Raw genomic sequence first — 13,225 nt, 5'->3', positions numbered from 1 at the left:
CTACCTGCTTTGGTGAGGATATAACATATTTATTTATGTGACCCTGCTCTACTGGGAAAGTTGCTAGAATGTATATGTTGTGTTTTATTTGTCTAGACCCAAGTCCAAGTCCTATAACAAAGTGCAATTCACATATTTATGATTCAGATAGTGAAAACAAATCTCCCATGCTTCAGAAACAGTAATCAGTACAGGGAAGCAATGCAGCACAGCCATTAAGGGCAAGGATTTTGGAGGTGGAGAGACCTGATCCTGCCACTCACCATTTATAGGCAATTTAGGAAAGTGACTTAACATTTCTAAGCTTCCCTTTCGCATCTGTGAGATGGGGATTATAAAACCCGTATCCTTTGGCTGCCATGAAGAGTAAGTATGATAATGTGCAGAAGTGCTTAATGACTGAGAATTATTAAACTTAAATAAATAAAGCAGCATAATTTTTTCAAACTTATTAAAGCAATGTCAATATTGCCAGATAAACAGTAAAATCACTAAACCAGCTATATATAAACAGGACAACAAACATCTTCAGTTCTGAGAATATTCTACTCAAGTCATTCCAAAACAACAAGAAAACAGCTTCTAGGGATCTGGAGGAGATTTCATCAGGCCATGAGTCTGATATTACCTTGGAGGTATTTCAATCTCACATATTTTCCTTTGTCAGACTGCTAATACGTGATAGTAATTTGATTAGTGAAAGCTATTTTCAAAGCTCAAACTCTTTTTAAAAGATATCATTAGGGACACTGGGTGGCTCAGTGGGTGAAGCATCTGCCTTCAGCTCAGGTCATGATCCCAGGGTCCTGGGATGGAGCCCCACATCGGGCTCCATGCTCAGCGGGAGTCTGCTTCTCCCTTTTCCCCTGCCCCTCCTTCTCTTGCTCCCTGTCTCTCAAATAAATAAATAAAATCTTTAAAACATAATAAAATAAAAGCTGTTATTAATAAAGCGTAGTACATACCTACAGTGGAATATTATTCAGCCTTTGAAAGGAAGGAAATCCTGACACAGGCTACCAAACAGATGAGCCTTGAGGACATTATGCTAAAGGAATTAAGGCAGTCACAAAGGGACAAACACTGTGATTTGTCATATGGGGTCTAGCGAAGTCATATTTAGAGAGACAAAAGGTAGAATGGTGGTTGCCAGGGGCTGGGGAGGAGGAATTAAAGGGGGCTCTTGTTTCATGGGTAGAGTTTCAGTTTAGGAAGATTAAAAAAATTCTGGACATGGGTGTGGTGGTGGTGGTTGCATAATAGTGTAAGTGCACTTAATGCCACTGAATTGTACACTGAAAAATGACTAAGATGGCAAATTTGATGTTATGTGTATCTTGTACCACAATTGTTTTAAAAGATGTTATTAATCTTAAAAGTCCAAGTTGTCCTTAAGACAAAAGCCAGGTACAGGAGAGGCACAAACATTACTTATATCAGACAATTAGAGGAGAGAATCAGAACTACCCTCATTGACACCCACGTATCTTTTCCCAGTTTTTTCTGGCAGCCTAACTTTATTTGGCTCAAAACCTAAAATAGAACTGAAAATAAAATATTTAAATGAATTTTTAAAGGCCCCTGGAATCTCGCTGTTTTCTTTGTCTTTAATAAAATACAATATGGCATCTTTAAAGGATGAGATGCGACTCAGTTGTACGTGATGAGTAGCAAGTTGACAAATAGCTACTCGTCAAACCATTTTGATTACCAAACGTCTTATTAGAAAGTCTTACCTTTTGCCACTGGTTGAAGTCTGGAAGGACTGATTCAAATATATTTTCTTTACTAGGAGAGACAGTGTCTCTTCTACTAGAAGGAAAAGGAGCAAGAGCAGAGTCTCAGAACCATATATAAACAAAGAAAATCATAAATCTATATGCCATAGAACAGTCCTATGTTTCTCCTGAATTATTTTCAAACATGTCTTCCAGGGTCAGCCCTTCTCATAGGCAAACATAAATGTAATTTCAGGCTCCAACCAGCCTTGAGCCACCAAGTTACAGGGTCAGAGGCCATGTGATGAGTATTAAAAGGGTGGTCTCTGGGCCTTTACCATCCAAATTTAGATCATCTTACAAACAATTCCTCAGCAGACAAAACAATTTGTAAATAGAAGGAAAGCCTAATGAATAAGACTCAACATTTAGGTCAGGAGCCCCAACTTCTGGTAAGAAAAAATTTCCTTTTAATATCTCTGAAGTCTCACAAGGAGAAAATTCTTGATAAACGTTTCTGAAGAAAGAGAAAAGAGAATCCCTGTCCCACCTGTGCTCCTCCTAGCTAAGAGTCAACAAACAGTAGAAACAGCCAACAGCTTGGATATGTACCAGCTTCAGCTTCCAGAGCTTCCAACTCTGCTAACTCAGAAATCATAGAGGATCTGAAAAGCCAAAATCTGTCTTCAATTTGAAATGGAAATGGTACCCAAACGTGTTTCCTCAAACAAAAGACAAAGCATCTTAAAGTAATAATAATAATAATAATAATAATAATAATAATAATAATAATCAACTTAGAAATCCCTGAGTCAAGCCTGCATTCAAAGTTCAGATTCCCACTACTGGCTGCAATTTAATCATCCAACCTTTTTTTTTTTTTTTTTAAGATTTTATTTATTTATTCATGAGAGACACAGAGAGAGAGGCAGAGACACAGAGGGAGAAGCAGGCTCCTCACAGGAAGCCCCATGTGGGACTTGATCCTGGTCCCGGGGTCACACCCTGAGCCAAAGGCAGACACTCAACAACTGAGCCACCTACAGGTCCCTAATCATCCAAACTTGACTTAACTACTTTATAGGTGGCCTTTTCCATTGACAGATTTCTCTAATTGTTATAAAGTACGATATCCAATCAAAATCAATCTACTTATAATGGCTACCCACTGATTCTATTTCTCTGCACATAAACTATGCTACAGAAGCTGCAGATGGATCTAGATATTCAGGGATTCCAGTAATAACAACATAAGTTGATGTGATTTTAAAAAGAGAGAAAAGAAAGGAAAAGAAAAACAGGTGAACAGAATGGAGGCAGCAGTAGGTGTGTAGGAGGAGCAGGATGGACCACAGAGATGGTTAGCACCAGAAACCACAAAACCACTTAAGCCCCTGGCAGGACTGCAGCCTTGGAAGGGCTGCAAGGACTCCACCAAATCAATGTTACAGTCATCACAAGAGAAAAAAGAGGCAGAGAAAAAGAGAGAAAGAATTGAACTGAGTTATCAGACAAGACATAGTATAATAAAAAACACAATTCTTGTAGACCTACCTATCATTTCTGAGTAACTCCTGCCATTTGCTAAGGCCATCCTTAACAGTTTGCAATTTCTCCCTTGTAGACTCTTCATTTTGTTCCACTTCATTTTTAAATTTATTCATTAAGCTTCTCCATTTCTGTGTCAACTTGTGCAGTAGTGCAAGGTCTGCAGTGTCCTAGATAATGTGCATGGAATCAAACCACTCATTCACGTATTCATGTAACAAATACTTATTAGTATACACTAATAATATTAGTGTATTAATATTCTAGTACTAGAGACATCCATAGAAAATGGATCAAAATTGAGAAGATATTCCTCTTTCAATATATCATCAGTACCACCACATGGTTCCTTTGTTGGTGGATTTTCCATAGCACATAAACTACTAAAGACAAGATTTTTTTTTTCCTTTGCAACATAAGCCAAATTTTCCCACAGAAATTTCATGGGAGGTAGTATAGTACATTGGAAAGACAAGAATTTCAAAGCCAAACAAAATCAAATGTGAATCCTAGCCAATTATTGGCTATGTAACCTTATGGGATGTTATTTAATTTATTTAGGATTAATTTTTCTTATCCATAAAATAAAGACCCTAATATATATCTCACAGGATTGTTAAAGAAATGAAATGAAATGACTAGTGTACATGGTATTACTCCAGAAACACACTAAATGCCACTTCTCTCCTTTTCAACAAACTATGCTCATTGAATTTTTGCATAAAATGTATCAAGAATACCATTATTTCAATGAATACAACTACTTATATTTTTTAGTTTAAATACTAACAAATAGAATAAGTATATAAATAACATTTGCAGTATTCTTAACTTAGATAAATTTTTTTTTTAGATAAATTGCTTAAATTGCTTTAATTAGACTGAAGACAAATATAAAGAAGGGCATTTATCATATTTCCTTAGGTTTTTCATTCCGCTCACAATAAAGCATAAATACAAAACTATATTCAAAATTAATCTATAAATTTAGCAAAGATTTCTTATAGCTTCAACCCTCTAAGGCTGGAGTCTCTTTTCCCATAACTTAAGTGAATTGAGCTTTACCTTGGTTGACAGCAGTATGATGAAATGCTTAGCAAATTTATTCCAAGCTTTTTCATTGAGGTAAAGTCTTTTAGCCAATATGACTCTATTTTTTTCAATTACCTATGAAAAAAGTACTAAAATGAGGAATCTAAGACATTAATATGCCACTGTAATTTATTAAACCCAAACCAATTTCCTGTATCAATTTTTCATTGAATCATTAATTCAATCACAATTTCTTATTTAAATCATGAGCTAATTTGAATTACAAGTTCATGTTTTCTAAAACTACTCAACTAGGGTGTGCCTGGGTGGTTCAGTGGTTGAGTTGTCTGCCTTTGGCCCTGGTCGTGATCCTAGGGTCTCGGGATCAAGTCCTGCATCAGGCACCCTGCAGGAAGCCTGCTTCTCCCTCTGCCTATGTCTCTATCCCTCTCTCTGTGTCTCTCGTGAGTAAATAAAATCTTTTTTAAAATAAAGTAAAAAAAATAAAACTACTAAACCGGAATCAAACTGAAGTATATAGCAGAGGTTCTCAAGCAACCTCATTTCAAAACATTTTATTCTCAAAAATTAGTGAAATCTTCAAAGAGCTCTCATTTATATGCATTATACCTATTTGATATTCATGGTATTGAAACTTAAAACTGAAATTATTTAAAATATACATTTGTTAATTCACTTAAACATAACAACGAATCCATTACATATTAACATAAATAGTATTTTTATGTACTCATGTGCAAATGAGAGTGAAAATGGCAAATGACATCTTAATATTATGATGAAACTGGTTTTTACTTCATGAAAGGGTCTTATATATTCCCAGGGGGTCCTTGGACAATACTTTGAGAACCACTGGAATGTCGATCAATATATATAGTCATTATATAGTCATTCAATGAATGTTCTAGACACTGTGCATATAGTCACAAACAAAAGAGACAAAGTCCTTTTTTCTAGCTGTCACTCATTTTCTGTTGAAAGGACTTTTAGAGACGAGCTAACACAAAACCCCCAGCAATTCAAGGTATTTTCCACAGAAACTGCTACAAGGAGTCAGTCTTCTATTGTTTAAATACTTCTAGAGTGAAGAAATTCACTTGTCTTCTTTACTCCTACTGAAAATGCCTAGGTCTAAATATATAAGTTTGCTATCATGGTTGTTTCCTCTTGACATGTCATTTTAAAATTCTCTATCAGGATGAAACATTATATCCTAGATGAAGTCTGACTATTCCAGAGGAAAATAAGGTAGAAGTTTGCATCTGTTGAGGGTCATAATTTGCTGTTAATACTTAGTAAACACCAAGTCCCAGGTGTGAGAATAGGCAACCAACCAGCAAATGTTTCAGAAAAATAGAACATTGTGGGACTATGCTACTTCCATAAAGAATTACATTAATGGGGGACACCTGGGCATTTCAATGGTTGGGTGTCTGCCTTTGGCTCAAGTTGTGGTCCCAGAGTCCTGGTATCGAGTCCCCCATCACGCTCCGCACAGGGAGCCTGCTTCTCCCTCTGCCTACATCTCTGCCTCTATCTCTGTGTCTCTCAAATAAAATCTTAAAAAAAAAAAAAAAGAATTGCATTAATGGCCCACAGACTGCCATATTTTAACTCATTTGTCATCCTAGATGCCAATGTAATAGATCCAAAGTAATATAATCCTAATATGGTTACACTCTGTAAAAAAATACAGCTTTTCCAAGTTTATTATTAGTATAAATTACGATTGAAAGTTTTAACATGTTTATAAGTAATAGAAAAAGCATCCTTGCTCATATTTCATAGATCTGGTAAGAAAAAGAGCCCTTAAGGGGGCAATAGCCAGGTACTTAATAGAGAAGAAACAAAAGAAAAAAAAAAAGTAACTTCTTTTTGAAGGCCCATAATATCTACATTATTCATAAACTAAATATACATGCTCGTTTTTAAAATTTTTGTCTAGATTATTGAAAATTGTAAAACAAAACTTAGCCAAAAAAGAAGACTACGATTTATTATGATTCCAGATAAACCAACCTTTAGGGCCAATTCATATGTGGCTGAGCTCCAGAGATCTCTTTCTGCCATTAACTGTTTAATATCACATTCCATCCTTTCTCTTTGCAATGTGTATAAATCATGGTATTCTTCTACAATCCTAAAAAAAAAATTAAAAAGTATATACAGACTTTGTTTTTGAGAATTCACATTTATTGGATAATTATTTTGATATTGAACATTTAAAAAAACAACTTTGTTCTAAAATAGGCAATTTATGGGGTCTTTGGTGGCTCAGTTGGTTGAGCAACTGCCTTTGACTGAGGTCATGATTCCAGGGTCCTGGGATCGAGCACCACATCAGGCTCCCTGCTCAGCGAGGAGCCTGCCTCTCCCTTCTCCTCTTCACTTGTGCTCTCTCTCTCTATTTCTGTTGCTATCTCTCTCTCTCAAATAAATAAACTCTTTAAAACTAAATAAATAGGGATCCCTGGGTGGCGCAGCGGTTTGGCGCCTGCCTTTGGCCCAGGGCGCGATCCTGGAGACCCGGGATCGAATCCCACGTCGGGCTCCCGGTGCATGGAGCCTGCTTCTCCCTCTGCCTGTGTCTCTGCCTCTCTCTCTATCTCTCTGTGACTATCATAAATAAATAAAAAAAAAAAATTAAAAAAAAAACTAAATAAATAAATAAAATAGGCAATTTGTTCCTTTAAAATTCATCATAAAGTAATTACAGCATAATTGCTAGATATGTTAATAACACTAATATCTAGTAAAATAGAAGAAAAAACAGTCACATTTCATTTATAAATCTTATAATAAAAGTCTGAAAGTAAAAAATTCAATATATTGCTCCTTGAGCTAAATGCTTTTTTCTTAATATTAGTTATTCACTATAATTTTCACAACATGATATTCCAATAGAATAACAGCAGTATATCTAATAAAAAAAATCTAATACAAAATGGAATTGGGGTTCTTTATTAAACACACAAAGCCCAGTAATTATGAGCCACTATTCCTTTAAATGATATATAATTAATATAAGATTTAAAGAAATTCTCTACCAAGAAACCAAAAGACTAAGAATTATCAAGTAAATACCTTTTTCTTAACTATCTTTTCTTCATGTTTACCAGAACATACGTTTTCCTTCCAACTTACACTGAAGCTTAGAATTAAATTAGAATTAAAAGTGCTTTAGAGATAATACAACCACAGACCTATAAAGGGGTAGCATTTCACAAGCCCTTTGAAACCCATTCTCCTAAGGAATACTAACTTTGCTAAGAATAAAAGACCCATGATGTAGAATTCTTCTAATTTTGGTGAAAGCTAGAAACCACAAGCATCAGTTCTTGAAAGCCTTCTTTTTGGAGACTTTCACTTGTTTAGAGTAACTAAGAAAAATTAATCCTCCTAGGTGTCACATAGGTGAATACACATATGAAAATTCAACAAGTTATATACCCTTACAATTTGTGCAAATTATTGCCTGAAATTAGATACTGATCTTTCTTTTCAGGTAGGCTCCGTGCCCAGCGTGGAGCCCAGTGCGGGACCTGAACTCACGACCCCAAGATCAAGACCTGAACTGACATCAAGAGTTGGAAGCTTAACTGACTGAGCCACCAGGCACCCCAGACACTGATTTTGAAAAGAGAATTAGTGACCCCTGGCTTTAATAGTAAAAGAAAAAAATTCAGAAATAACCTCAATGTCTAATAGTAAGGGATTGGCCAAATAAAATATATGATCTAGCTCTATGATGAAAACACTCTACAGCTAATTAAAGATCTTGTTGTTATTAATACTTTGGTACATGGGAAAATTTTTCATGTTGTAACGAGATAATCTTAATGATAAAATTATATATTCAGTTTGATCTCATTTGTATAAAAAATACACAGAAGTAAAAAAAAAAAGAAAAATATATCAAAATATTAATACCGTTTAACTCTGAGAGAAAGAATTAAAGGGTGCTCTTTATTTCCTTATTTGTTTCTATTTTCATAATTTTCAATAAAATGATGCTATTTTTAAAAGTATTACTAAAAATTTCTAATCACGAAAAAAAAATCCAACACCATCCTACTTCAGACTTTCTCCTTTTCCTTCCCTCTCTGGTTTTAGATGTCCTCATAATAGACATTAGCACAAAAGAAGTTCTAACTTATTTTTTTAATTCATTAACAAATATCTGTTTAGTGCCTACTTGGCGAGGTACTGTTCACAACAAAACTTTGCCCTTATAAAGTTTATTCAGAAAAGATTGTCAACAAATAAAAAAGTAAAACATATTAAGTAGTGATAGTGCAATAGATAAAAATCAATCAGGGAAAGGAGATTGAGAGCACAAAATGTGTTGTGGCTTTAAATGGAGGCAGTATTTCAAGCAAGAGCAAGTGATCAGTTGTGACAAATGCTGTGGATAAGTCAAATTAAATGAGGATTGAGAAGTAACCTTTGGATTTTAGCAACATGAAAGTCACTGGCGACTTTGACAAGTGCACCTTGGTGGGGTAAGGGGAGTGAAAGCCTGATTAGAGTGGGTTTAAGTGACATAGGGAGGACCAGGAGTGAACACACTAAGTATGACAACTTTTTGAAGCCTAATAGAAGCAGGGTAGGAGGTAGGAAATGGGGCCATAGCTAGAAGGGGATACGCATGTGGTCCTAAGAGACTTAGGAGTCTTTTTGTTTTTTGGTGGTTGTTTTTGAGATGGGAGTACTTATATTTGTATACTAATGGGACTAATCAGGAGTAGAGGAAAAAATTAATGATACAGGAAAAAGAGGGATTTTGTGCTGAAAATATCTTGAGTAGGTATGAGGTACTTTATTTTTATTTATTTATTTATCTATTTATTTTTTACAATCTTGAGGTCTTTTATTTTCTTTACATTTATCAGGCCATGAATTCATAGGGAATGGGTTCCAGCAGTTCAGGCTCCTTTCCATTGTTTCTCATGAAGAGACCATTGCTTCTCTGGGTGGGGCAGGCTGGCACTTCAGTTGGACCCAAATGCCTTTCTCTTTGGCTTCCTTCTTTTTCTGATTATTTTCCTTCGCACGCTTCAGAAAGCTATCTCAGCTCTTTGAGTGTGGCATGGCAAGAATCTGGCCCTTAACTTGTTTGTTTATAACAATGCCAACAGCATGCTAAGTAACATTGTGGACTTTTCCAGTTTTGCCATGGTAACATTTGTGGGGCATTCTTTTTTGAACAGTGCCCATTCCCTTGATGTACACAATATCATCTTTCTTGTAGAGTCATATGTATGTGGCCAAAGGAACAACTCTTATGTTTTCTAAAGGCCTAGAGAACATATAGCAGGTACCTCTCCTCTTTCCCTTTGTGTTGGTCATTTCGACAAATTACTGAAAGATGGTGGTTCCAGCCAGAAGGAAGCTATGGGAGGTACTTTAATAGTACACACATGGAAAGATTAGCCTCAGAAGAGAAGAGACAGTTGGTCCACAGTAAAAGACGGGAAGATAAAATTTATGAGCACAGATGCAGGTGGGTGGTTAGATGTAGGGGTGAGACCTTGAGTTCTCTTCCTTTTGCTTCTACTTTTTAGAAGCAAGGTCATTAGCTCAGAAAAAGGATGGAGAGATACTAATAGAGAAATAAGGATAGAAAATAAAGTATAAAATAGTTTTCTACTAAGACAAATGGGTGAATCAGCTACAGAAACCAGAAGTATATTCAGTGCACAAAAAATGATCAAGGTATCCCTCACTTTCTAGTAAGGAATAAAATAGAATAAAAATAAGAATATATCTCTGAATTTAGATTTTGTATACATTTGTATTTTTCTTGAGTGGTCCTAGATTGGATACCAGTTTGGACAATACAACGTAAAATATATTTGAGGAATAATTGGGAAAATTTGAATATGACTTGGGTAACTTAGGAAGTAAAACTTTACTGAAAAAGGTAGCGACTGTCCACTAAAAAAACAAACAAAAAATTTAAAACTAGGCTGTATAACAGTATATATAATACAATGTAAAACAATGAATGTGTGCATATATCCATAGTAAAAAAGGATATACACTAAGGCATGTGTAGCAGTAATCTACGGTGGTAAAACTGGTATTTTTAATTCATTTTTGCTTGTTTGTATTTACTTTACCTATAAGTCACATATATTACTTTTATGATAATACAATATTATTTTTAATCAATTATATAAGAAAAATTAAAAATACAAACAGATATGTCATTTGATATATTCCCAAGAGCTTCCTAGTAATCAGAACTCTAACCGAAAATGAACTAGAATAAAGGTCTACAGGCTGTGGCTTTAAATACAATCCACCATTTGTGTTTTGTATAGAACATGAGCTAAGAATTTTTAGATTTTAGTTTTTTATATATTTTACTTTTTATATTTTAATGGTTGAAAAAGCAATAGAATAACAATATTTTATGACACATGAAAATGTTATACCTTCAAATTTCAGTGTCAATAAATAAAGCTTTTGGGAACACATCCATGTTCTAGTATTGCTCTTACCTGCTTTTACACTATAGTGGCACATATTACGAAGGCAGAGTTGATTGAGTAGTTGCATAAGAAACTGTATCTCTTTTTTTAAAAAAAGGGGGGTAGGTAATGCCTGGGTGGCTCAGCAGTTGAGCGTCTATCTTTGGCTCAGGGTGTGATCCCGGGATCCGGGATCCGGGATCAAGTTCCACATTGAGCTCCCTGCATGGAGCCTGCTTCTCCCTCTGCCTATATCTCTACTTCTCTCTCTGTCTCTCTCATGAATGAATAAATAAAATCTTAAAAAAGAAAAAAAAAAAGAAACCATATCTCATCATCTGACCCTTTACAGGAAAATCTGCTAACCCCTAAAAAAGGATAAAAATGTTAAGATCGTAGTTGATTCATTAAAATCTAAAAAAGAATTAGACTCGCACTACTAATTAGGAAATTGCAAACAAAAACCAGATACCTTTTAATATCCATCAGAGATTGATAAAAGATATGGACAAAAGAGAAATCTCATACACTGAGCATTTGGCAATAGCTAGTAAGACAAGGCTATGCATAGCCTATGACCCAGTAATTCCACTTCCAGGGATACACCCCTGGTAAATTCACACAAGACATTTATAAGATGTGTATTAAACTGTGCCTGGATGAGTTAATATATATATTTATTAAAAGTCATGTATATATATATATATCGTTATATATGTTATATATATATATAAACTCCTCTAGGCACTATTGTAATTAAAAACTTCAAATGTTTCTATAACATTTTGTTTCTTCAAATAAGGTATGAAGCATGTAGGACATAATGGCTAACATTTGGTAACTCACTTAGCATTCTTTTCAGCATCTAGAAGAGCTTGTGCCAAATCCTTGTGGGCCTTCTCGGCTTCCTTTGTTAATTTCATGTCATGTGCCCGAACCAGACACAGCTCCCTGAAATAAAACAAAGAGATTTTATATTCATAGTTGAAGCCTTCCAAAAAGTTGCAACCCAGAAAAATTAGATTTATACTCAGGAATCTTCTCAGTTATATTTACATTTCTTCCTAGTTTTTACACCTTATAAACCAAATCAAGAAACCTAGTGTACAGATGGATGGAATTCTATCAGGTTCAGCAGTGGAATCAGGCTGGCTAGAAAGAACAAAAAGATAACGTTAAGTGATCCTCTAGAATGGAGAGAAGACAAATGCTAGCAGGCAAGGCCACAGGGCTGCTCCATCCCATCCTCTGACATGCTTATCTTATCCTCTTCATTCCTGCCAGACTCATCTTGACACAGGTTAGATGATCACTAATCTTGATTGCTATATAACACGTATACTATTTGGGATTTAAACCTTAACAACCATAATCATGGCACTGCTCTGTAAACATGATTAGGATCAACACCTCAGGGGCAGCCCAGGTGGCTCAGCGGTTTAGTGCCGCCTTCAGCCCAGAGCCTGATCCTGGAGTCCTGGGATCAAGTCCCATGTCGGGCTCCCTGAATGCAGCCTGCTTCTCCCTCTGCTTGTGTTTCTGTCTCTTGTGAATAAATAAATAAAATCTTAAAAAAAAAAAAAAAAAAGATCAACATCTCAGTCCTGGAAGAAGAACAGGAATCTTTTCCCTATCAAATATACATAGAGCACTGGTTTTGTGTTAACCTGTGTAACCCGTATCTCTACATCTATATCTAGTCCTTTGTTTTCTTTCTAAACCCCCAAAAGGAAAAATGAGAGTCCTCACTTTTAACCATTCTACTTTTCCTAACTTTTTTATTCTCTTTAGAGACATGGTTTTGACTTGTGTTTTGTGTTTAAGATAATCACCGATTTTACCTGGTCAGTTCTTCAATAACATTCTTAAAATTGTATAATTCTTCTAAGATGCGCTGGTCCATCATTCGCTGAGTTACCAAGTCTTTGTAGAAATCAATCATCTGCCGGGCAATTTGGTCAAGCATTTGTACATACCGCTCTCTTCATGAGAAAGAAGACAAGGTATCATGAAAAGAAAGAAAAAAAAAAAAAGGAAAAAAGAGCCATAAAATATATGAGAAAAAAAGGAAAGGTAATGTTAGGGAAAGAAATAGTAGACACTCATAAAAGATATGCAAGAAGAACGAGATAGGAAAAGAAAGGGATCTAACATATGTATTCCTGCCATGCTCACACAAGTCAATGAACTGTGGAGGATTTTAACCAGAGTCATAATCATTTGGAATATAATGTCTGAAATGTAAAACAAAATGAGGATTCTTTTATATCTTCATGTAAATTATAAATTCTATGAGGATAGAAACCATGTCTTATATATTTATACAGATAGAATGGGATTTCTTACAAATAGTTGAATTCATGAATAAAACCACTTTTCTCAAGCTGGTTAAATGTAAAAAGACACCAACTGTTCAAAAATGAACAAAGA

The 13,225-nt window shown here is 35.1% G+C and overlaps 1 protein-coding gene and 1 pseudogene across 1 annotated transcript in view; both read right to left on the bottom strand.

The window, feature by feature from the left end:
• The window catches only part of AXDND1 (axonemal dynein light chain domain containing 1), an 84,608-nt gene that overhangs the window by 38,408 nt on the left and 32,975 nt on the right, over positions 1-13,225 (bottom strand). Inside the window, exons 9-14 of the mRNA XM_041764363.1 lie at positions 12,637-12,777; positions 11,642-11,746; positions 6,339-6,459; positions 4,332-4,433; positions 3,273-3,436; positions 1,737-1,806 (exon numbers count right to left, since the gene is read on the bottom strand). Coding sequence (XP_041620297.1) covers positions 1,737-1,806; positions 3,273-3,436; positions 4,332-4,433; positions 6,339-6,459; positions 11,642-11,746; positions 12,637-12,777 — 703 coding nt within the window. The remainder of the gene's footprint in view (positions 1-1,736; positions 1,807-3,272; positions 3,437-4,331; positions 4,434-6,338; positions 6,460-11,641; positions 11,747-12,636; positions 12,778-13,225) is intronic.
• On the bottom strand, positions 9,208-9,668 carry LOC121496098 (annotated as a pseudogene).

Source organism: Vulpes lagopus, chromosome 1, assembly GCF_018345385.1.
Source record: "Vulpes lagopus strain Blue_001 chromosome 1, ASM1834538v1, whole genome shotgun sequence".
Lineage (NCBI taxonomy): Eukaryota > Metazoa > Chordata > Mammalia > Carnivora > Canidae > Vulpes > Vulpes lagopus.
Note: the sequence above shows the minus strand (reverse complement) of the source record. Positions and strands in the feature narration are given on the sequence as shown.